This window comes from Rhagoletis zephyria, unplaced genomic scaffold (assembly GCF_001687245.7).
Source record: "Rhagoletis zephyria isolate East Lansing unplaced genomic scaffold, Rhagoletis_zephyria_1.1 Rzeph_scaffold_00198, whole genome shotgun sequence".
In the NCBI taxonomy this organism is placed as follows: domain Eukaryota; kingdom Metazoa; phylum Arthropoda; class Insecta; order Diptera; family Tephritidae; genus Rhagoletis; species Rhagoletis zephyria.
In genome coordinates, this window is record NW_016157282.1 from 28677 (window position 1) to 55076 (window position 26400).

The 26400-nt window shown below is 37.4% G+C and overlaps 2 protein-coding genes across 4 annotated transcripts in view; one reads left to right on the top strand and one right to left on the bottom strand.

Moving 5' to 3' along the window:
• Nucleotides 1-644: 644 nt before the first annotated feature.
• Nucleotides 645-26400, bottom strand: part of LOC108358057 (uncharacterized) — a 50654-nt gene continuing 24898 nt past the window's right edge. Inside the window, exon 2 of the mRNA XM_017609187.1 lies at nt 645-1258. Coding sequence (XP_017464676.1) covers nt 965-1258 — 294 coding nt within the window. The 3' untranslated portion in view covers nt 645-964. The remainder of the gene's footprint in view (nt 1259-26400) is intronic.
• On the top strand, nt 7676-17800 carry LOC108358050 (UDP-glucuronosyltransferase 2C1-like). Of its 3 annotated transcripts, none has more exons than XM_017609177.1 (2): nt 7676-8495; nt 16479-17800. In XM_017609177.1, the coding sequence occupies exons 1-2, from the start codon at nt 7798-7800 to the stop codon at nt 17392-17394; spliced, it is 1614 nt and encodes a 537-aa protein (XP_017464666.1). In that variant the 5' UTR covers nt 7676-7797; the 3' UTR covers nt 17395-17800. The 3 variants fall into 3 exon arrangements, with proteins under 3 accessions (XP_017464666.1, XP_017464667.1, XP_017464668.1); XM_017609178.1 differs by lacking the exon at nt 7676-8495 and adding an exon at nt 12406-13282; XM_017609179.1 differs by lacking the exon at nt 7676-8495 and adding an exon at nt 12406-13273.

A 26400-nucleotide genomic window follows, 5' to 3' on the forward strand; every position in this document is an offset into this window, starting at 1 on the left:
TTTTGAGTGTGCACTTTTGTAACCCATTCAATTTTAACATAATAAAGTTCAATTTTCAAGCCGCTAAAAATTGCCGTTGATTTTGGACGTTTTTTTTTGAGGGTGCGAAAAAAATCTCAACTACCGACTTGAAACATGCAATTTGTTATACTAAAATTTTAAGGGCTACAAGAAATCGAATTGGAGAATTTCAATGAAAATGTCTTCCATTTTCCCCTGAGTTTTGAATGAAATTAAAAAATATATTCTTGCGGTTTTTGCTTTTGAACGAACTAACGTCAGGCTATGGATATTTTTGACGCTGACTGTATGTATAACCCTAATAGGTTGTTCAGTTTGTCAAAGAAGTTGCAGTTCGATATGAAGAAACTCAAAAGACATTAGGAAACCAAGGCTTACAGCTCAAATTTTTATGTGTAATAAGGGGCCGCTGGATTTGGGGGTTTGCAGTAAACAACTCCTAGGAAATTCGCAGAACAAGTCTTTGGGGGTTTCTTCTTTCTACACAAACAGCAGTGCAGAGTGACCGCAAGCTCAACCGAATTTTTCGCGCGTTCTCAGCGCAGTTTAATTGAAACATTTCAAGCGTTGAGTTCAATAAAAAGAAAACGGCGACCCGACCTCCTCCAATTCAATATGTTGAACAAAAAATTTCCACATTTCTCAATAACAGTGCTTACCTGCTTCTTAATCCAGGCGCCGCAATCACTCCACGCCACCGCACGCATACTGGGCGTCTTCACTTCCTACTCCATATCGCATATGCTGATCTACTGCATAGTCGCCGAGGAATTGGCACGCGCCGGGCACGATGTCACCGTAATTGGCGTTAAGGAGAATTTCTATCCAAATGCCACATATGTACAAATATATACGCCTGCAACTGCCAGACGGCGGACAATTAGATGACAAAGCGCTGCGCGACGTAGTCAATCAACATAGACAGTCCTTCATACGAAGCATGCTAACCACAACGCGACACTACATACATATATGCAAATGGCCAATGAGACGTTGTGGCTGCCATGTATGCGTCAATTCTTAAGCGAAAATCGCGAGGATGCATTTGATCTGATGCTTTTTGGGTTTGTGATGAACGAATTTCTGATGGGTATAGCGGCGCATTTTCGCTCCCCCATTTGTGATTTTGTGGCGGACAGTACAGCCGGCTATGCAAATCAATCGCTTTGTTGGCAATTCCGCAATGGTCGCGTATGTGCCTACCCTGTTCAGTCATCTGCAACAGCCGATGGATTTTCTGCAAAGAGTGGGAAATTTTATTACATCGAGGTTGGAGGATTTATTAGAGCTGTATTTGGATGACTGCACGCAGCAGTTGTATGTGTAAGTACTGAGTATGTGGGAAGGAGGGTTTAGGGAGTGAAACTAGGGATGGCCACTGTGGGGAAACGCAACTTAATTTATTTTTTTTTTTAACTTTGAAGTTTTAAGCCCACAGTAGACAAGACCATGCGGGTAGGGTCGGGAAGAGCATGAAGGTTATTTCGGTTCATTAAAAAAGCGCCAGCAAAGCCATAAAATAGTTATGGTTTTCAGGAATAGTTAAAAAACGATTCTACAAGAATGCTTTATTCGGATTAGATAAGAGAGCTTGTGCTGCCCTTCGGTATGTGGCATTTTGGTCCATCCCAAGGCTCTTTCGATAATCATGTGTAGCAGCATTTCGCTCAAATACACACATAACTACATATGTATGTATGTACGCCCTGAAGGCGGCGTATTCATTCATCTAACCTAGCCGATAGCTTTTATCGCACAAGGAACTCACATTAATGAGCCAAATTACCAATTCATTGATAATCCATGTCATAAATAAAATCATGAAAAATTTTTCAGTCACTGAGGAGCCATTTCAAGCGAATTCTTATCTTCATATAAAAAGTCTTTTGCTCTTTATTATGTTATTCTTTTAGATTTGAAAAAAAAAAACGTAGCTCTTAAGATAAGATAGATGGTTACGTACATACACACATACGCTTGTGGTCAGCTGATTAAGTTAAGTGACATTTTGACCAACTTTGGTTATTTTTCTTTTGTTTATTTAATGTCTATAATTTTTTTGTATAAAAGTCTAGTACATTACATAACCAGCCCCACATAAATCCACATTTTAAAGTAGTTACAAAATTATAAAAGTTCCAAAAATTTAACAATTACACCCAAAAATTTTAAACTTTTTATTTAAAATTTTTTAGAAAATTTTAAGGTTAATTTAGGTTAAAGTGCAAATTCTAAGACGCCAGAAAATCGCGTTTAATATTTTTGGGTGCAATTGTTAGTTTGCTTAATTTTTATAAATTTCGTATGAAGATTGAAATGTGCATTTATGTGGTGCTGGTTATGTAATGTGCTAAATTTTAATAAAAAAAAATTAAAAACATTCAATAAACAAAAGAAAAATAGCCAAAACTGCTCAAATAAGTTAGGCGACATAACTTATTCAGCTGACCACAAGGGTACGTATGTATAAACAAAAAAATATTGTGGCAATATGATAAAAAATAATGATAAATACACAGTAAACACATGGATAACAATTACAATACCAAAAAAAAAATATAAAATAATACCGACCACGATCACAATATCGATGACAATAACAATATCGAAAACGATAACAATAACAATATCGAGAACGATAACAACAACAATAACGACAGCAACAAAAATATGGCTAACGACTATAAATGGATATATCACTGCTGAAGGACCATCTCTAACTGACATCGTCTGCTTGCGTAACTCGTTTTTGCTTAGGGGTAAGCCTCCAATGAATTTTGGGCTCATGGAAACCACCGCAAGCCAATCTAGCCTAAGTGGTATTCATCGAGTGGGGTAGTGCAGCCTTTAATATGACTGGCCTTGAAGTTTTAACAAGCTTCTCTACTTTTGAAAATACGTATATGTACATAAATACGTTCATATGTCCATATGAAAAACAACGTCTCAGGCTAGTGCTTTATAGCTCTATGCGCACTCAGGTACTCGATAAGTATGGCTATCTCTTAAAAAAGTACGTTTTATATGCCGTTAGTCTAGCTAATCCTAGCATTTCAAATGCGCGATTAAACTTGCAACAGGTCATTGACAGGTCTCGAAACAATGTTTCTTCAGATATGATAACATTAGGCGCACATCTCACATTCCTACTAAAATCTCACCTTGGCCGCTCTAAATGGACGCTGACGCGCACAGAATGATGCTTATCATCATTTAGCAAAGATTACATCCCTATTATTAGGCATCTGTGAGTGACTATATTAGGTTGGTAATCTAAGCAAATTTTTTAGTATACAAAGTAGCTTACAACCGTCTAATTCGCGGGAAGAACAGTGCATAACAAACATAACAAAAAGAAATAAAAATGATGTACGCTCGCAAGCTCCACTGGCTTTTCGCCATAGCGATATTGGGCATCGTCCTCCTCGGTACGCAAACAAGGCACACACACGCTGCGCGCATACTCGCCTTCTTTCCGACGCCATCCAAGTCGCATACCATAATACACGCCGCTGTTGCCGATACACTCGCGCGCGCCGGACACAATGTCACCGTCATTGGTGTTTCGAAGAATGTTTACCCGAAAGCGGCCTACGAATTCATACACATCGAGTTGGATGGTGGGGCATCTTTCGATCGAACGGAACTACAGCAAATGGTTAATAAGCCGAAACCCTTCTATGTGACCATTTTCAATATAGTAAATTCGTTTATCAGCATCGGAAATCAAACATTGAGTCACCCGAAAATGCGTGAATTCCTGCGCAACCACGGCGCGGGAGAATTCGATTTGGTGCTGTTGAGCTATGCAGTCAACGACTACACTATGGGGTTGGGCGCGCATTTTCGCTGTCCGATCGTGTCGTCCTTCCAGGTGCAACCGATCTTCGCAAGTGATCGTTTAGTGGGCAACCCGACGGAGCCGTCTTATGCACCTGTATTGCTGAGTAATCTGAGGCAACCACTAACATTCTGGGGACGTGTGGTGAACTACTTGGTCAACATGCTGGAGCAATGGATCATACAGCCGATTTTCGAAAGGGAGTGGCAGGAAGTGTACAAGTAAGTGGCGATGGGGTGGAAATATGGGGGACTTGTAAAATGATTTCTATGAAATCTAAAAATATGTGGCTGGGTATTTATTTATGTATATATACACCGACTGTTGTCATTCAAATGAATACAAAGGTTTTCGTCAGAGCGAAACAGAACAGAGATAGCTTTTACTCTGTGCGCGTCCTTATAAAATCTATAAATTTAAAGCTTTCCAAGTAGGATATGTTTTTGTCGTGGCAAACTTAAATTAAAAGGAAGAGTTCAGCAAGCCTGAAATTCAAATTTTCTTCCCAATATATCTGCTACGAAAATTCCTTATTTAAAGGATCCAATTTGATTAAATTTATTTGTATTGCATAACAAAAAAAAAAACTTATCAACCGCTACGCAGCACTTATCGCCTTGTAAAAATCGTCTTTATTTTCAGATAACTGAAAGACATTTTAAGAAAAGTGATAAAAATATAATGCCAAAACTATCATAAATGCACGCGTTCAAATTTTTTAGATTTATGTAAATCTAGTAGAAAAAATGTTAGCTAAAAATGTAAGACTGATTTTAAATGTTTTTTATTAAAAAGGTCAAAATGAGCAATTAAATTGTGTAAAGAAAATAAATACATAGACTTTTAAAACTAAATTTTCAATTCGTTTTACTAAAATTAAAAATAATAATCGTTCATAAATTTAATAAATATATAATAATAATAGATTTTCGCTTAATCATATGTTAGTGTTTGGCCGAGCTTCTCCTCCCATAAATATATAAAAAAAGGCTAAAAAAACCCCCAAAAAAAAATGTTTTAAAGTCAAATCAGTTTTTTTTCCTGAAAAAAATAAAAGAATTTTGCAAAACAAGGAAACATAATCATGATACAAAAAAAGGTAGTTTCATTTCAAAATTTTTGAGAAAAAATAAGTTTTTGAAGTTTCATAAATTGCAAAAAAAATTACGAGCTACCTTGCCACATTGATAGCAATCAAACAATACATCAGGGGATTCAATGTTGCGCGAGGGAAGTGTTCGATTATTTGTACAATGATTTTTTGGTGTGGAGCAGAGGGGGAAGGGGTGTGTCACCTAAAACTCATTAGAAAGAGCAGAGTATAAACTTTAAGTAAAGTGCCTTCGTCTCCCTGCCCCTTCTACAGGGTAAAATTAGAATTTTCGCAAAGAGAAATTAAACTCGTATTAGGCCATCAGCTGTATTTTTGCGCATAACTTCTTTCCGCGTTGGTGGCCTTCGGCCGCGCTACAAAACATAACCTCAATAGTCCAACTCCGTTTACGCCATCCCCAGTATTTTTGCGCAAAATCCACCTCCAAATTTACAAAAAAAAAATGCATATTTCTAACCGAAATCTTTGTTTTAAAATAAAGTTTAATCCTTTGACTAGACGCTAATGTTAAAATTCTTTGATTCGCGTTTTAGACGCGTTTAGACACGTTAACCCAAAATCATTGTACAAATAACCGCACCGTACCCGAACTGTCTTACTTACATATCTGTGGACTTTGACAAAATAACTTCTCTCGATTGAGGTCATTTTCTCTTCAAATCAGTAATTTATTGAGTTCTCGAATGTTGTTTTTATGTTCAGTCATTAATAGGAGTAGTTCAAGGTGATATCTTAATGAAAGTTAAATAAAAATGTAAAATTTTTAAATGGAAGTTCCTTATAATTTACTCTAAATTCCAACCTACAGAAAGCACAGCCGTTGTTTTGTCAAAAGTCCACAGATATGTATTTGTCTATAAACAAAAATTTTACAAAATGATACTGCAGTAGTTTTCATCTTACGTGGATAATACTTGTCACAAATACACAGTTTCGTGCTTATATTTACAGTCGGTGTCAAATGTACATAGGGATGCAAACGATGCATCGATATTTTTGAAACATCGATAACATCGGTACAAAATTCGATGTTTGCCATCGATGTTTATAATTTCCTAAAATCGCTAAATTGACGACACATCGATGCCAGTTTCAGCGATGTTTTAACATCGACTTTAGTGTGACTCAGAGTTAAACTCAACTTACCCATTATGCTCCAAAAATTTTTTGACTGACCATGAAGTTGATTACTTATTCTTTTCGAGAACATTCAGACATTCCGAGTTTACTCTTATATGTCGATATTAAAAATGCTTACTTAATCATTAACGAAATTGGGCCTTGGAACTTTAGGCTCAGTGAACTTATGACGGCGTGCATTTTTATTCTATTTATAGGAAGGGTAAAGGAATGGTAAATAAATACAGGGAAATAAATCCATATGTAAGTATTTTTCTAATTGATTTACAGAGTTGGAATTGAAAAGTATTAAATTTCCCTTTTAATATGACTACAACCTAACAAATGTTGAAACATCGGAGACCATCGATATATCGATGTTTTTCTGGCGATGTATTTTGCCACGATGTTCATTTTTCCGATGCATCGAAGCATCGATGTATCGATGTTACACTCCAAAATTTGCATCCCTAAATCGAGATGAAGTTTTTTTCTAATGATGAAGTTTCATTGTTGCCTTTAGTTTCATCACATTCATTTTTGGTTGAATACCGTTTATGTAATTAGTTAAATGAAAAATTCCTTAAAAAAAATTTTAATCCTTATTGAAATAACTAAACAAATAACAAAACTATAGCTTTTATTAAAATAACTATAAAAAAGTTATTGGTAGATATTTTCCAGATTTGGTAGATTTTTTTCAAGCGGATGGTAAGTGATTTTTGTCGTCAGTGGCAACCCTGCATGGGAATTAATACTACGGTCATAAACCCTTTAGATCTGAAAGATTGTGGGTGCTAAACGTCCTTAGAAGGACGTTTGGATTTGAAGTCTAAAAATAGGACTTGCGATGTTTTCAAGACTGCCAGACCTCTCTAATATCTCGTACTGAAAATCTGCGGTTGAGCCCCATTCTTCGGCTTTTACCCGACTTGTGCCCAAAACTAGAATCAATACTTTTAGAATTTTCGAAACTATCGCGTTTTGAGAAGCAAAACACTCTGTTACTTTGTCAGAAAGAATGCCGGGCAGACTCAAATGAATTCCTTGAAAAGAAATTACCTGCAGTTGGACGTCGAGTAGTTTCACAGTTGTGTAATTGTAGCTCGGTCTGCTAACAAGCCTCTAGGAACTAAGATAACGGGCATTGCCATTCATCCAGTCAAGTCAGCGTTTTGGAGATGCATCCGTGAAACTCTTTGTTAGCCACTCGATGCCTTCAACGGCGACTTCACTGGATCAGAACACAAATCTTTTAAGAGATAGATCTAGAAAAGAACAACGAACTCAATGTTTGAGTAAATTTTGGAAGGTTTTAATGTGCGACTCATTCCCGTAATTAAATTTTATTATACCCTATCAAAAATTTGTTTATTTTTGTATGTACATACATACAGTATCTCCCGAACAAGTGCCTACTGCAACAACGTTGCAATTATACGCCGACTGCTGTTGCCATAAACTCATTTAAATTATTAATGTATTATTTTTTATCTCGAAACCAGCAATCGCCGGCCAAGTCATTTTCAATTTATTATTTTGCATTCCTACCCGATTTTAGTTTGCTTTCATCAGTTCGAGCGCGTAGAACTCAATAATCGTCAGTGCGCGTCTATAAAATTAATGTATTTACTATATAACTTCCGATAATATATAAACCCGCATACTGCATATATACTCAGAAACGCTCTCCGCATACGTAATGTCGCCACCGGCATCGCAGCGCATGACGTCATCATCATTGCTGTGCTACCTGATACTCTTGGCATTGGCCGTCAGCCGCTTTAACAGCGTCTCTAGCGCGCGCATTCTCGGCTTCTTTCCTTCGCCCGTCAAATCGCATCTTATTGTGCATGCTGCGCTTGCCGAGACGCTAGCGCAGGCAGGCCATGACGTCACCGTAATTGCTAGCGTGCGGAACGTGTATCCGCATGCCAAGTATGAGTATATAGAAATCGATGGCGCAGCGTTCGATCCGTCCGTTCTAACGGGCATGGTGAATAATTCGAAGCCTTTCTATCGCAAATTCGATGACATGATGAAGGCCATCAGCATATCGACGAACGCCTCTATTACACATGCGCGCATGCAGCGTTTTCTAAGCGCACATGGCGCGGGCGCTTTTGATCTACTACTGCTGGGTTATTTTATGAACGACTTTCATTTGGGTTTGGCGGCGCACTTCCAATGTCCGCTTATTGTATCTTTTATGATACAACCTATTTTGTCGGTGAACTTGTTGTTGGCGAATCCCGCAGAGACTGCTTACGTGCCGACTATGCTGAGCAATCTTGCGCAGCCGTTGGATTTTTTGGGACGTGTAAAGAACTATCTCTTTGCCCTGCTAGAAGAGTTTAGCATGGTGCGTTTTATAAGGCGACTACAACAGGAGCTTTATGAGTAAGTGAAAACGAAGAGTGCATTGCTGAGATAGGGGCGAGGGGGATGAGTACTTGAAAAGTGGTGGTTGTGACCAGGGTTGCCACTGACGAAAAAAAAATATTTACCATCCACTTGAAAAAAAACTACCAAATAACTTTTTTTTTAGTTTCCTATTTTAAAATTGTTTATTAACGAACTTTTTATTTAACTAATGATATGGTATTTGAGATCATATTAATGTCATCTTCTCGGTTTTCTTCAACCACAAGCGAAAGTGATGAAACTAAAGGCAAAAAAAAAAAATTTCAACTGGAGCTATTATAGACAAAAACAGTGACTTAAAAAAGCGCTATGTATTTTTTTTAGTACTGAATATTTTTCAAATAAATTTTTTTTTTTTAAATTTTTTTTTTTAATCTATGAATATTGTTTGCGCTTTAACCAAACCCATAAAAATCAAGGATTCTAGCTATTTACAACATTTAGACAAATTCAAAAACATTTCGTCTAAATTTCGAACTTTTTACTCTGAATTTTTAGAACAATTTTGTGTATGCTGTTTTATAGCGAACAATCATAGCGTGTAATTCATACCCGTCCGGGAATTAAAATTGTATTTGTTTTTAAAACAAAATGCTTTAACAAAAATTTACCAAAATGAAAAAAATACCCTTTTACCAACCCAAACTTTTTCTACCAATTTTGGTAATAATATACAACGGAGAACGATGTTGCCTAGGTAAGACGATACAGAAGAAATCACACGTGGACTCGGGATAGACTAGAAACCAATGGTTTGATATGGTCCAGCTAGTGAAGTCAGTTGGATGCACACTAAAGGCGTGAATACACTAATACAAATCGTTGGGGAAAATTAATGTTTCCTTTTGAATTGTTATCTGGGAAAATTGTGATCTTTCCTGGTCTCAATTATTCTCAAATTCGTTTATCTGTAGTAGGTACATGAAATTATTCTTAGCTGCGAATGTAAGTGAGAAACTCTGGAACTAAACTTTAAAAATATGTAGACCGCGGGCCTATTCCTACATACATAGGTACATACTCCCATACCAATGGTAATATGGCTACCGACTTTTACAGCAGTTGAAGATATGACCGAGCCAAATAGCATCTAAAGTGTGAATGTCTCGCAGTTCGAAGGGTCTCACTGAAACCGATAATAAATAATATCAGTCCAAATGCCAACTCGATAACAATAACGATAACAACACAAAAACAATTATATTATGGGAAAATCGATTATAACAGAAATATGATAACGAAATTAATATCAATAACAATAACAATAATGTCAGTAGATATCGATTTCAAAAGTACCGTTTTACAAATCGATAACAGCTCCCATTATGAAAGTAACAACGGTAAAGATAACACAAAATATATGGATAACGATAAAGCAATCGATAGTAATAACAATGCATTAGCTACATAATATGATAACCAGATAAATACCGGTAAATAAATCGATAACAATAGCAATATCGATAACTGTAACGTTGACAATGCCAATAACAAAATCAATAACTACAACACCTACAACAAATATATCCATAAGCTCAATTTAATAATAACCATAATGATAACACTCGCTCCGGTTTAGGGTTAACCGGCAGCCGGATTACCGGTTAATGTGTATGGTTAGTTAAAGCGTCCACATATTTTGTACCTGCAAACCGGCTGCCGGTTTGCTGCCCACAGGCACGTGTGAAGTCGCACTAACGAATTACACAGGCCTCCTTTAAAAAATGAATTAGCAATTTGGGTAGGCATTACGCACTAAGCTAAGAAAAAAATAATAATAATGCAAAAAAAATCCATCACATAAATTTTCCGACAAAATTACGTTTTTAATTTTTCTTGATGTCAAAAGATAGACGCTGCCGCCCGAGTTCATCCGGATCAACTCATTAATTCGGAGTTATCTCGGCAATTAGCTGCAGTTGATCCGGATAAAGACCTGCAGCTAATCCTCAAAATAATGCGAATCAGGGGAATTTACGATGGCAACACTGGCCAAAACGGTCAGCTTTTGTGTACTGCTCAAGTTAGCAAACAAAGCAGGCGTATTTTTCATCCGCGGTAGCCGAGTGGTGGAAGTTGTGTACTACAATTCCGCAGCACCCAGTAGTACTCGACCCCTCAAGACCTCGCGGCTTGTTAATCCGCATTACTGCTGTCTGTCAAGGCACAATTTCGAGCAGATCAGCTGCGTCATTAAACCGGTTCCAACGCTGCCGTCTGACTATGCTTTTACCGCGTATTTCTGGCATTACCTTCGAATTTCCATAAGCCTTTCTGATTTACCTTAGTCTTTTTAAAATATTTTTAACTAATACCACTGGCCAACAAAATTTTGCGGCAGAGTGGTTCCTATAGATTTTTGCGCGCAGAATCAGAAAGTGGCTTTAGAAATTTCAGATTGGCTCTAGTTTTTGGGATATTTTAACTAAAACGTGTCAATAAATGAATTATTAGCATATTTTGAACCCTTATAATATAAGCACAGTACACATGATGGAATATTTTTAATAAGATCTAAAGAAAGCTTAAACCCTGTTCTTTTATACCGAAAGATAAAAACACTGCGGTCGTATTTATTTGTGAAAAGTTTTTAAAATGCACAGGTAAGCAAAAAGTCGAACATTTACAAATATTTCTACATTACTGTGTATATTTTTTAAACTTGCTTTTATAAATTATGTTTATAAAAGTCAAATTTTTACCTTTTGTGTTAAAAGAGCAAAGTTAAGCTTTTTTTGACGACTTATTCAAAGGATTCTACCAGACCACGTTATTCCATTACCGATTTCTAAAAAAATGCCAAAAATCATTACTTTGCCACTTTAAGGTCAAAATATCTCAAAAACTGGAGCCAATCTAATATTTCTAATTCTGATTCTAAGGAGAAAATCCTATAAGTATCAGGGTTCACTTGCCGCGCCGCAAAAATTTTTTGAAATTTTGTTGGCCTGTGTACTGTTTCTATTTCAGGTAAAAGTTTGATTGGTTTTTGGCTTTTCATGAAAATTGTTAAAAATTCTAAAACATGCATGTCATCAATAAAAATAAATATGAAAGTGCAAGGCTATATTTTTATGTAAGATACCTAGCGATTTAAGTAAGTAACATAAATTATTGGAAGGTGAAAAATATAGTTACATTTCGCAGACCTGTGATATTAGCATCACTTTTGGAGTGAGATGTACAAACTGTCGGGTCACAATGGGTGAACTCATCAAAAACGCACATACTTAGATCAACGAATTTTAGCGGCATACTTTTCTAGTTAAAACGTCTAATTTTATTATGTCGAGTTTATTGAAGTGTTGATATTTATTTACTGTATGTCCATAAGTATATGTAGGTAAACATACATACATATGCGCATGCGTGTAAAGCAGCGTGCGCGTGAATGTTTAGGCACAAACCACATATATATAATTATGTTTGAATATATATATATACTTTTTTTCATTACAAAACTGTGAAGATAACCTTTACCTCCAGACCTTTTTTATTTCGTTTTTCCCAGTTCTAAACTGGCTTTACTGCCCAGTTCTAAATTGGTACTAGTAGTACTTCCAAATGAAACAATATGGATATAATCTTGACCTATCTCAACACCATACAAATTAAAGCTGAATTAAAAAAAAATTTTAATAAATTGAGATGCTAAATCAAGACCTCAAAACGTAAAATCCGACATTTGAAAAAAAAAATTTGGCATCTGAACGCAGACTGGAGCGAACTCCAAACGGACTGGTTTTGACCCCAGTTGTGGTATAGCCTAATTTCCTGTGAGGTGGCTACGCGCGCAGCTCCAAATACACAAAGTAAGTGAAAAAGTTGCATAACATTCACACTCGCATTAAGTCTCCAAAATCCAAGTATTCAAGGCACAGCCATCATTGCCTTTCCTGCCCACCGCCAGCCCACAGCTGTTACCTGCTGCGTATTTATGCTAACCGAAAACGAGTTCTACCACTCAGTATTCAGCGAATCGCCCAATTGTAACCAGCACGCCAAAAAATCAAGCGGCACGCGCGCGTGAATTCTGTGACGCATCACCCCGCAGTCGGTACGTTGTATTTCAAAACCGTAATGTACTCCACTAGTCCGCTGGTCCTGGTCTCCTGTGCGCTCTTCTATCTACTGACCGCCCACTTATTGGCTGACTGCGAGGCGGCGCGTATTCTCGGCTTCTTTGCTTCGCCCTCGCAATCGCACATCATAGTGCACTGCGCGGTAGCTGATGCGCTGGCGCATGCCGGCCATGACGTCACAGTCATCGCTTCCAGTCCGAATTTACGCAAGCACGCCAAGTACAAATACATCGAATTGGAATCAATGGGCGCACATCCGCTCATGTCTACGGATATGGTAAACAAACGTCAGCCGTTTTGGCGACGCTTTGGCTCGCTGCTGAGTACGATTAACCGAAGTGCCAATGAAACGCTGCATCATCCGCGCATGCAACGATTTCTGCAGCAGCATCAAGCTGCCGCATTCGATTTGCTGCTCTTCGGCTATTTCATGAACGATTTCCAGCTGGGACTGGCAGCCCATTTTCGCTGCTCCATCGCGCTCTCCTTCATGATTCAGCCGATCTATGCGGTCAATAGATATGTGGGGAATCCCAGCGAGGCGGCGTATGTGCCGGGCATCTTTGGCTATTTGGTGCAACCAATGAAATTTCGTGAGCGTGTGAAAAATTTAATTGTGGCTGTGATCGAGGAGAAAGTCGTACAACCGATGCTGGAGTATCACACCAGGAAGTACTACAAGTGAGTGGAGGGGCGGGAGTAAAACTTAATAGGCATAAGGTGCCGGCAAATAGGTGGGGAGTGGCAATGCAATAAATCGAAATCGGTGAGACATTTTTGTGAAAGGCGCAAGAGTGGGGCGCACGCATTATTATGCGTTTAGCTAGCGACTCTGATGTGTGCATATGTGTTACAAAATTGTGATGTTATTTTATCAGCCTGGTGTATATATGAATTTCTTTGCCGAATTGGAATTGGAAGCATCAGTCTAAGCTAAGTCAGCGAAGCATTTAGTTCCTACCTAGGCGGCCTATTGAGCATCTACAGCTTAGTATAGAGTAGCTCAGGGAGATCTCTCAATTGTCCTGCCGATGACGGACTGAAGAGCACGACGCATCAAGTGAGTGCGTTTATTAGTGCCCCGAAATGCTAGCATTGTTGGCACCAGCCGGCAGTGGGAGGCATCAACAATCTTGGTAGAGCTCGAGGTCTGTCCAAAACCTCAGCCTTAGATGCCAAGACGATGTATCTGACGTCTGTTGTATTTATCTCTATCTGAGCCTACAGATCCTAAAATTCACTTAACTTGGTTTTTGAGCGCTCTACCACACAAGCGCACAAAAATTCGTCCTTTCATCGCTAATATATCGAACTATATATATTGAGACGGAATCACATTTTGTGTCCAAGTGTATGTAGGACTTCGGAGTTTTGTTGTTGTTTTTGTACTACGAAGTTTCCAAGCAGAAAGCTGCTTTGGTTAGGTCGTCGGGTTGATAAAAGCCATTGCCAACCCAAAACTGTATTTTCCTTCCCGTTACAACATCTTAAACATGTAAACCTGCTCTTGGAAATTTTGTCATCCCCGCCAGCCTAAAGCAAACTCTGTTGGATTATGCGTCTTCATGAACGCCGCTAATAGACCTCCATAAGTGGTCTGAGAGTAGCAGAAAGTCCTAATTTCGAAATGTGACCGACCCGATTCTGCAAAGAATAGATCTTGCACCAAATGTTAGCTATTTCGGACGATCGCTACTAGTCCTTTCCATATTAGAATCCAGATTTCGGATGGCTGTTGGGCGTGGCAGTTGACGGATTTTTCCCCATCTTTCAGATTTATGTCTTCCTAGGTTAATCTAAGTTCCAAATCGAATTTCATTGAAATCGGATATAATTTGCCACATCCATCCCTAAGTGTAGTGGGCGTGGCAGTCCGCTAAATTCAACAATTCTCCTCGCTTGGCGTATGACACCAAAATACTTTTTGGATTCGATTGTTTGAAATTCAAACTAAGTACAAAAGCTCCCGCACGCCGCCTCCTGCACTAAGCTCTCGATTTACTATTTAAGTCCAAGATCCAAGTTTTGTATAAGAATTCCCAGTTCTGCAAGCTCTTATTGATTTCGCGTACATAAGGGGAACGAAACCTTCATCAAAAACTTCATTTAAATATACATACTTAGTACAAATCGACGTAATTACAGTCAATGAACTGAAAGTAAATATGCGCCTTATCTAATTTCATTGAAATTTATGAATTACCAACAAAACATTCCCTAAGACTTTTATTGCGGTGAGTTAAAGATTGAGGCCTCAAAATAATTGTAAATCAAAATAATTAACTTTTATGTGTTTCTCCTAGACAGCGTTTGTCTCCTAGGTCACTCTGAATGACTCGTCATATCGTCAAGTGCTTCAACTAATTCGCTTTGTCATCTCTTATCGTACTTATCACACCATTTAACGCTTGCCATTTGATTATCAGCTTACAATAAGCCGCCTACAGCCTCCAACGCAACCGCCTACTCAAGCAATCACTAAAACCGTAAAGCGATTTGTTAGATTCATTTCATTTGGCGGAGATAAACGATCTTTGTCTTGTCTAATCCATATGCAAATATTTAATAGGCTGGTTCTGCATGATAAAAGTCTTTGTTGCCATAGAGAAACTAATATGCTCAACTACATTTTTGTTGCACTCAGTTTTCGTTGGTCATACGACACACACAGTTTATTTCCAAAGCCACGCGGCATCTTAAGTATGTTTCTACACGGTTTTCCCTCGACCACCGTCGGGTTTATTGTTGCCTTTCTCGCGTTTGGCGGCTTCATCGCCTCACCTCCGCTGGTGCAGTCCGCACGCATTTTAGGCTTCTTTCCTTCGCCCTCACCATCGCATCTCCGCATACACTGTGCCATTGCCGATGCGCTCACACAAGCTGGACACAATGTCACCGTGCTGTCTTCGACCAAGAATCCCTACAGCTGGGCTAAATACGAGTACTTACAATTGGATCTGCCTTTGTTCCCTAAGGGCTTCCTCCAGCGTTTGGTCAAAAGAGAGCAACCGCTAATGACACGTTATCCACACTTCATTGACGTGGTCACCAGCTTGGCTAATCAGTCGTTCTCCAGTCCGCGCCTGAAGGAATTTCTCGCCACACACGGGCCTGGTAGCTTCGATCTCATTGTGCTCGGTTACTTTATGAACGACTTTCATTTGGGCTTGAGTGCACATTTTAAGGCACCAATTGTTATCTCGTTTATGGTGCAGCCCATCTTTGCCGTACACAACTTGGTGAAGAATCCCATAGAGCCCGCCTATGTGCCGACTTTGTTCAGCGAAGGCAAGCAGCCATTGGACTTTTGGGGTCGCGTGCAAAACTTGGTGGTGTCTGTTTTCGAAACTTATTTTATAACGTTGAAGGTGGAGCGGGAGTCGCAAAAGTATTACGCGTGAGTTGAGAGAGAAGAGGGGAGTTATAAATTTGGTTGTTTGGAAAGAATTATTGCCTGAAAATCTGAAAATCTTTTGAGGGAATATAGCACCGCTAAAAAAGCGCGATACTTAGGATGTTGAATAGCCAGAGTTTAGCCCAGCCAAGGGCGTTAAAAATCGGACGAATCTTTGTCGAAAAGCTTGCAATCTAGGATTTCTGTGTTACGTACTCGTAAGGCGCAGAAATAAGTAGAAGTAGTAGAGCTTAAAAAACTAGGAGCTAGTGGGACTTTACAAGTTTCGGAACTCCTTCCGTTCATTGAGGCTTGTCGTGAGTCGCTTGTTGTTTTTGAAGGTATTTTGATGAGCCGATGGCCAGATTAACGATTATATACTAAGTCATGGCGAAGATAGAATCTCTTGTGAACTTTTATTTCAACTTATACCATTTTAAAAAACATAAAAATTAATAATTTTTCCTTTCCTTCTATTTGCAGCTACAATTTCCCGCCCGATCGTTATCCACCACTCGATGAGGTGCGCAAGAACGTCTCGCTCGTCTTTGTCAACCACCACTTCAGCCAAGGTCCCATACGCCCAAATGTGCCAAATTTAATCGAAATTGGCGGCATACAAATTAAGGAGAAACCCGACCCACTCCCCGCTGACATCGCCAAAGTGCTCGACGAGACAAAAGATGGTGTCATCTACTTCAGTTTAGGCACCAACATACAGGGTTCTCACTTAACTGAGGAGAAGACCAAGATAATGTTCAAAGTTATCTCAAAGTTGCCCTACAAAGTACTCTGGAAGTGGGGCGAATCAGTTCGACCTGGCCAATCGAAGAACATCATCTACAAGGAGTGGCTGCCGCAGGATGATATACTTGCACATCCCAACGTCAAGCTGTTCATCACACACGGTGGCATGGGCAGCGTCGTGGAGGCGCAATATCATGGTGTACCCATTGTGGGCATACCCCTGTTCGGCGATCAGCCATCGAATATGGCCAACGTTGAACGTTCGGGTTTCGGGCTCTCTGTGGACTATACCACGCTGTCGGAGGAGAGTCTCAACAACGCCATACAAGAGGTACTCAACAACCCCAAGTACACGAAAGCGGTGCGCGACTTTTCACGCCTCTACCGCGATCGCCCGATGACACCGCGGCAGACGGTCGTCTACTGGGTGGAGTATGTACTGCGGCATCATGGTGCCAAGCATATGCAATCGCCGGCGGTGTACCTGAATCGCTGGCAACTAATGTCGCTCGATGTGATTGCCTTTTTACTGGTGATCGTGGGCAGCGTTGTGGCAGTGTTTGTAAAGATTTGCAGGCTGCTGTGTTGTAGGGGAAGAAAATCTGAAACAATCAAAGGGACTCCGACGGCGAAGGTGAAGAAAACGCAGTAAATGTATGAGTGAAATGGAAAGAAAGAGCCAAGAAAAGGTTGAAAGTGGAAAACGAATGATGGGAAGAAACAAAACGATTGCTTGAATGTGCATTTGCTGAGATTTTCATAGTCATCCGAGTTTGTGAAAAATATTAATGTCAAACAATCAACTTCGATTGAAGTCGCCGAAGACGGCTGAATGTGTGTACAATAAACAGCGACCTAATACAAATTTATTTTAAATGTAAAATTAAGTAATTCTATAATATTGTAAATTTTTTAAACTGAATAAATATGTACTTACATAAAGAAAACATTACTAAAGAGTAAGTAAAAAAGCATATTTACATCTTAAAAATACCAAATGGAAATCTCAAGAATTATGTAGGCCATAACATTTGAATGCCATTTTTGCATTATAATTTAAAGACAGCGTTGCCGTTTTGATACAATTGTATCATTTTTGATAAGTTTTTTTTTAATTTTATGATTTGATACTTTGATACCTTTTTGTTCGCAAATGCCACATTTTGATACCTTGGCTGGCAGAAATGAATTTTTGAAAACTATTAATAATATTACTAGTGTAAAGGCAAATAACTTTTCTCTTGTTATTAAAGTCTTAAAATTTTATATTTATTTATAAGTTTAATTTGGTAACTCTTATAAGGGAAATACAAACCGGAATTTCTTCGCACACACCGCTGTTATAGGGCCCCTAAGCCACATAAAAACATTGCGCAATATCGAGCTTGCGTCGGTCCCATACAAATTGTGTTTGAAATAAATTGCACAGTTATTGCGCTAAAAAAATTCAAAATGCATATTTAATAAGCTTTGATATTTAAGCTTAGAATATTATTTAATTAAGCATAAAAAGATAAAAAAAAAATCGAGTTCGATTAAGCTTTAATTTTAATTCTAAAATATATGTATGCAAAAGAGACACGCCTTAACTTTAGGTGCTCAAGTACGAAGCTTGCAAATTAAGCTTCAAAAATTCATACATTTGAAATCTTACGCATTTGTGAAGAGTTTCCGATATATTCGATAAGCTTTCGAAGAAAAGCCCTATTTAAGGTTCCAACACAAAAGCTTCTTGGTGAAAACCAAAGCTTGGTTAATACATTTAAAGCAGCGATGGGTAGAAAGAGCTTTTACTATGCTCGCGCCTATACAACATGGGCAAGGCAATGCCCCTCACAGATTTAAAGTTTTCAAAAACTTTTAACAAAAAAATGGATTTAAAGCTTTAATCAAATAGTTTTCACGCGAAAGCTTTGCATTCCGGTCAAGTAATTTGTGGAGAGCTTTCACAGGAGGGGCCAAAACAGATCAATTAAGACGTATTACATATTTTGAATGTATTTAAATATTTATGCATGCATACATAGAAAATATGTGAATATTCTAATTACTGACAGGTTACTAAAATTGCAACAAAAAACAAATTCTGCATTTCTAATACAAAGTCCAACGCTAATGAAAATATGTATTTACTTTCAAGTGTATAAACGTAAATAAAAAAATACACGAAAACTTAACTGACCCGTGCTATATTTGTTGTGATCATTAATTACTGGTTATACCTAAAAAATATATTTAAATATGCATAAACACTAGTATTCATACATATGTATGTATGTACATAAGGGTGCTTCGCCAAAAAGAGTTGCGGTTTTTCGACCGAAATTATAAAATTTAGTTATTATATTTTACGACTTCCGCCAAAATATGTCCAAAAAATATTAATATTTTCGTAAGCTGGACCGGTTTAGAAATACCTTAAAAAATCTCATTAAGTATTTTAATTCCGCTAATAAAATTTTTATGCAGGCCTTTCGAGCTCAAGCTTTTCTATCACCGGAGTTGTTTTTTTGGAAAAAAAATATTTTTAAAAACTACTTTTATCTATAAAAAAAAACTCGAATTGGTATTTTCAAATCGATCCAGTGCACGTAAATCTTAATATTTGTTTGGAGAGGGATGCACCCTAACATATGTAGTACATACATCACTGTCACTTCGATGTCAAACTTGCATGGGCACATACATATACATATGTACATTAGGGCGGCCCATAAAAAAATTAAGTCGGAATTTTATTGCTCTCACCCCCTAGGATTGTTCTTTATCGAAAAAAATGTACCACTATTTCTTTATTTTGAAATCAAAAAATATTTAGAGGTCACTCAAAGCGCTCAAAGTTTTGCATGCATTTTATATGAGGAAAAAACAACTTTTCGTAGAAATGGTACAGAATTCTTGAAAATCAATATTTTTCGATCGGAAAACTGTGGTTCTCTTCAGGAGACTTTTAGTAACAAAACCCAATTGTTTATTTAACCATTTTTTAATACTAACGATTTTTGGTTGGTCCCCCATTGCATTTTTCGGGACTTTGGGGGTTTCTGGCGGACCTATAATTTTTAGTGTCTATGAAAAAATGGTTAAATAAACATTCGGTATTATTATTGGGAATCTTCTGCAGAGAAAAAAAGTTTTCCGAGCGGAAAATATTGATCTTTAAGAATTATATACCATATCTATGAAAAGTTTTTTTCCCCATATAAGATACATAGAAAACTTTGAGCACTTTGAGTGACCTCTAAATATTTTTTTAATTCCAAAATAAAAAAGGGGTATATTTTTTCGGTATAGAAAAATCCTAAGGGGTGAGAGCATACAAATTCCGACTTTACTTTTTCAGATGCATTTTGGGACCACCCTAATGTATATACATGCATCGTACTCATACATACTTCAGAGATAAGCTGAATATAGGCAGAAGCAGGCAGGTCCACTACTAGGTGTCAGTATATTGTGATAATTTTAAAGCTTTTGATGGACGTCACTCATTATCTATAAATTTATAGAGCTTCTCAACGAAGTAGTAGCTTGTTTACATGAGTAGGTATGCATGCATATCTACATACATATGCACAAATTAGTCAATAAATTAGCAGTTGATTTATATGATTAAAAACTTCCAAGATATTGTTTATTTAAACGCGCTCTAGATGTACACATAAATATGTACATACATACATACTCGTATTTGCATAAGCAAGTACCCAATAAACATTTACGGTTGGAGGTCAAGTGCAAATGCAATACATATTTCAATTTCAATGTTGATACTCAAGTGTACCTCAAATGGAGAACCAACCCATTCTCAAACAAAAGGGCAATTTTTTTTTGTATTTCCACATAATCTGAGTTCTTCACCAGAGAAAAGCTAGGATATATATTCGTTCGAAAACGCCCTATCTCAGAAAACTTTTGAAGACGGCCGTATTTCAGAATTTCGTTGAAGAACGCCCGATCTCAGCTGCCGATTGAAAAACGCAGTTTTAAGCTCTGGTTATCATAGTGGAAAATCTTATCGACAAAATCTTGAACGTGTGGACTTCAGCGAAAATTTTATAACGAGACGATGTCCTCTTACAGCAGTGTCTTCGATTTACCGCAACTGATTGTAGAAAGCGTAAAAATTTAATCGACATCGAGACACTAACACTGCCGGGTAGTTTCATGAATCAGCTGGTCAACGATCCGCTACCATTCTACGTACGCTATCCGCTGCACTTGAAGAAGAGCACGGCGATGGCAAATCGCACATTGTGGCATTACGCGCGTCCAGCAGTTTCTGAGCGAGCATGGCGCGGGCTCTTTCGACTTGCTGCTGTTCGGCTAGTTTGGCAGTGATTTCCAGTTGGGACTTGGTGTTCACTTTAAGTGTCCGGTAATTATTTCATTTATGGTGCAATCAGTATTTTCACTCAACAAAATCATCGGCAGCCAATGTATTTTTGGGCGCGTTTAAGGAGTTACGTCATTTACCTATTTGAATACTAGGTACTATATAGATGAGGTGCTGGAAAGCCTGTCGCAAAAGTATTATAGGTGAGTGTAGAGCAGAAGTGGCTCGTGTAATTTTTTTTTTATGGGGCAGCTGATAAGCATATCGACTAACTTTACTAGTAACCCAAATATCAAAGATTTACAGAAGACTCTTTATCAACAAACAGAAATATTAAGAAAGCACCGGCTAAACGCGTTACTTCTCGTTTATTTACTGCAGCTTCAACTTTCCCGTCGCACGCTGGCCTCGACGAAGTGCGTCACAAAAGTGAAAAACTTATCAATTTATTGACCGAAACGCAATAGTGCAACTTACGAGTGACTATTTCTATTCTGTTTTCGAGGCAAGTGAAAATCGCTTTTCATATAACATTTTTTACAGTTGCAGATCGAGGCTGGAAAAGTTTCGAGGTTTTCAAGGCATATTTGCCTTTAAGGGAATCCCCTAATTAATTTTATATATGGACAGAAAAGGGATACGCAAAATATGTGGAAAAATTTTTTGACGAAAAATTTGGTATAAAGGCATCGGAATTTTTTTAATTTCTAGTACCAAAGCAATAATAAACTAAATTCACCGCTAAAAATTTCAGAAAACAATTCCTTACAAAAGAAATTAAAAAATTCTCCGCGCTCCCTTTCCAATCAAATCGCTTTGATTTTTATTGCCCAACATAAATTCCCAACACCAATATCTGCTGTCAGGTCAGCTACGCTCAAATAAAGCGTACAAAGAATCCAATTCTTCTGCAGAAAAAATAAAAAAAAGAAAACATTGAATGTTGCTCACAAAAAATTCATAACAAATTCGTGAAAATACCCACAGGATATGGGATAAGCCGAGGCAAACAAAAATAACGCAAGAAAAGGACTAAGAAAAAACTCAAATAAAATGCCATTTTACTTGCATTTGGTGCACTCGGTTCGGCGTAGTTGATGTCCTACCCCTTCACTCATACGCCCTCCACTCGTACGACGCATCGGCGACGCGCCTGCAGCAACTTGTGGCATCACAATTTCAGCTCGATTGGCTTGCCATACAAGCGCCACAAAAATATTTGTTTTTCTCATTTTCCACTTATGCGGGTATTTGTGTTACATATTTCTATTTGCTGGCTGCCAATACAAATTCAATATTGTTAGCTTCCAACGAGCGCGTGAACACTTCGTAACGTTCGATTACACTGCGCTGCGCTCTACTCACCCTTCGCCTCTAATCTCACTTCCAAGAGGTGCTAGGTCAATATGGATTCTGCTGCAAAGCTGCTTGCTTGGCTGCATTGCAGCGGAAGTTTGGAAGGCGGGCGGCCGTTATTTATTTTATTTTTTATGAATGTAGTGAAGAAGGGAAGAGAAGAAAAGTCGAATATTCAGGCACAGAATGAAGACATGGATTTTTATCCAACAAAATGGCAAATATATGACCATAAATAAGTATTTACATACAAAGGCTTTACAAACCCAGAAAAAAGTATTCAAACAAGTTTCAAATTTTTAATTTGATGTGAATCCTTACCATCAATTTAATAAAACACTATCGAAATTTCTTCGAAACAGAAACTCAACGCCATACGGTGGTCGGAGAAGCTATGTTTTACGCGAAAAATTAGAAGGGCTGTTACAATTATAATGAAAATGCATCATCTTAGTATTTTTGTTATGCTAAATTTGAATATGCCATAACATTTTTAGTTTGACAGTTGACAGCTGTCAAATCAACTGCTAATTTCTCCAAAAATAAAAAAAAAATAAAATCGTTTTGAAAATACCACTTATTAGGTTTTAAGGCACTCTAGTCACGAATTTTATGTCAAATTAAAAGTTTGACAGTCGACAGCTGTTAATTTTTCTGATAATAAGAAAATGTTTTTTAAGTGCTACTGGTAAGGGTTTTGACACGCTAGTCACGAATTTTACGTGAAATTAAAACCGAATGGGATGTCAATTTCTCTAAAAGTAAGGTGAAGAAGAAGTAAACGTACTACGTTTTAAGGCTCACTGATCTCGAGTTCTATATTACCTTCAAACATTTTCAGTTGAAATCTGTCAAATCAACTGTCATTTTTAGTTGAGTAGCACAATATATTTGTTAAGCAAAATTACTGATTTATAGTATTTTCCTTCTTGGTCATTTTTCGAGTGTTATGCTGGCGATACCATCTGAAGTCTTTGTTGCAAGCCTCCTGGGCTTCCTCAGAAAAATGCCCTACTGGCAAAGGCATACCAAGGGCAATACCAAATGTCACGAAAATTTAGTAATTTTTTTAAATTCTTGGGCGCCATATTTGGTAACGATAACTTCCGATAACAGCCTTCGGAGTTGCCATGAATGCGAACATCTAAATAGCAGATTTAAAAAAAATTCAACAATTTATTTAAATCTGGGACGCCATATTGGATTTTGAATTTAGAATTTTCTAAAACTAGTTTGAAATTTGTAATGAGCGAATTTAAGAACCTCTAAATACCATATTTCATGAAAAATTCAGTTATTTTTTTAATTTTTGGACACCATATTGGATTCGTTATTTTCGGTTTTTGAAAATTGACTTCAGGTTAGATACTCAAGACATATCTTATAAATAATATGATGCTAAATATAGAAAAATTACATTAATCCGTAGTGTTTTATATACTTTGTTATTTGGAACAACTGCTAAAGTTGGTCTAGCGTAAAAAAGTGGTCGCCACTCTTTTTGGCGCGAGTATGCGCGGCTTTTCTTTTCGTAGATCCTTAACGGACCTCTTGCATTACTTTTTGGTAAAGGAATGAAGATCCTACTCTGCTCTACTCATTAGTTATACCGTTTTGATGAAAATGTTTCTTGAAAAATAAGCCGCGTTTAAACAAAAAACTTAAGGAAATGACACTTTAAAGAAATTCTGTGGATTTCCGAATTTGGAATGAGAGGACCCACACGACTCAGTGAAATTTGGGTGCAGAGTCTGCGACATAGAATTAACGAGAATGTTTGCCAAATGACGTCAATATTTTTAGTGTCACAAGATCACGAGCAGGGAAATCGAGAAGAGTAAGCTTTGATTTGTGGCTCTTCCGTGTATAAGGTCAATATACGAGTGATATTTATTTATTGGTTTTACATTCCGGGTCCTAGGCCTAGCGCACAGTACATAGCTGAGAGAATGCAATAAAATTTAGTGACAACAAGTCACTAGTAGTTAAACAAGTGTTTTTTAAGTTAAAATTGGCTGTAATTTTTTTATAAAAACATTGTTGCTTCTTAGACCAAAACCATAAAAATTAATAGTTTCAAACCTTAAGGGCCGAATTCAGGGTGCTTAGTTAAACCATTGTTAACTTAACCAGCAACACGAGTTTAACTATCAATTTATATTTTGTCACATAGTTAACTAAGGAAATTCACATCGCCTGAAAATACATATACAAATTATAAAAATCAAGATTTTTCTTTACAAATTTGAAATTCGTTCCACAAAAAAAAAAATAAATTCACAAGAGTTTAACTATGCGGGCATGCTTGGTTTAAACATTCGATAGTTAAACTCTTGTCAGCGGTTAAGTACGCTCTGTGAATTTGGCCCTAAGTATACACAATTTATAAATCAACAAATTTGTATCAAAATTTTGAACTTTTCAACCTGAACTTTTTTTAATATATTTGGGCATGCTTATAAAATTTTAGTAGTATAAAGTATAGGTCTCAACCTGCTAAAAACCATTACCTCCTTCAAAACGCTTTACGACAATAGCGAAATTTCTTAGAAATCAGACAGAGGAAATCAGCCACCTCGTGCATAAATGGTGGATTAAAATAGTTAGACCACAAAGAAAACTAAATTAAAACTTTTCGTTTCGATTATTATTAAAGATTTATGTCAGTTGCCATTTGTATTAAAAAATACGCCAGCGGTAATAAACGTAGTGTGACAGCGAATTCAACAAAAATCACAATTTTACATTCTAGTTTATTCCTTTTATGTCTTTCACTATTCCCTAAACTAATTTTCTGCAGTAAAGGACAATCGGGTATAGCGCAAAACCGTTAAATTAAACCGCACACATTTTAGAAAAGCAGGCATTTGAAAAATTCCCATTCATACACAACCAAATTTCTGTATGCACAGCTTGTCTTCATTAACATTCCACATTTTATTCTTAGTTGCATACAAATACACACACATACACATACATAGCTAAGCACAAAAATTAACTCAAGCCACAGCTAGCTTCGAAATTACGCTCAGCGCGCCGGGAAGCGCTTTCAGTTTCGGTCAATTAAATTTTACGCTTAGAAAATTTGTGTTTCCCATTTCCGCAAATCGCGACAGCAGCTAAAGCGAATAAAATAGTATCAAAGCGCAAACAAAGTAAAAGTAAAATGCAGCAAAACATTGCATATGCCCAAGCGCTAATTTGCATGCAAATGCGCTGGGTGCATAGTTTCAGGCGAGGTGGAAATGGCAAGCAGCGCCCTAAAGTAAAATGAAATGAAAACAAAGACAAAAAAAAATATGTATTGTATAAAATGCCGCGAAGGCAGTGAACAAAGCGGAGCAGCCAAAGCGGTGCAGCGTGAAATTAACAAATGTTTTTTTTTTTATTTTACATTTTATTAACGATTTTGTTTCAATAATTTTCTCTTTTAAGTGCCAAAACACGCTGCACTATTGCGTCAAGCCAAATTAATTTCGACTGCAAGAAAAAAATTTTAATAAATTGCATAAGAAATATTTATGTACATATGTATGTATGTAAGTATGCCGTTTAAAATGAACTGCATCGAGCGCACTTCAGCTAAAATTTGAGCTGCCTCAAAAAATTCATAAAATGCATATGGCTCTAAGTGGACACAAGCGCTCGATTTAATTTTTACTGCCTTATTTTTAGTTCCATTTCTTACACTTTTTTTGCTTGCTGCCATTTTGCAAAGCAAACTATGAATTTGGCAACGAGTAATAAATCAAATTGCGGCAACCACTTGAATTGACCACCTGAACTGGGCAGCCAGGGAAGTGTTGGCATCGACCTGTAGGAAGATGAAAGAGCTGGATGTTTTAATTACAGGTTTCGCATACGACAGATTCTATAAGTTGCAGGCGGTGGATGTTAATGTGTTAATAATATTTTTGCAACAAAGTTATTGAAAATATCATTTTTAGACTGGACTTCAATACACTT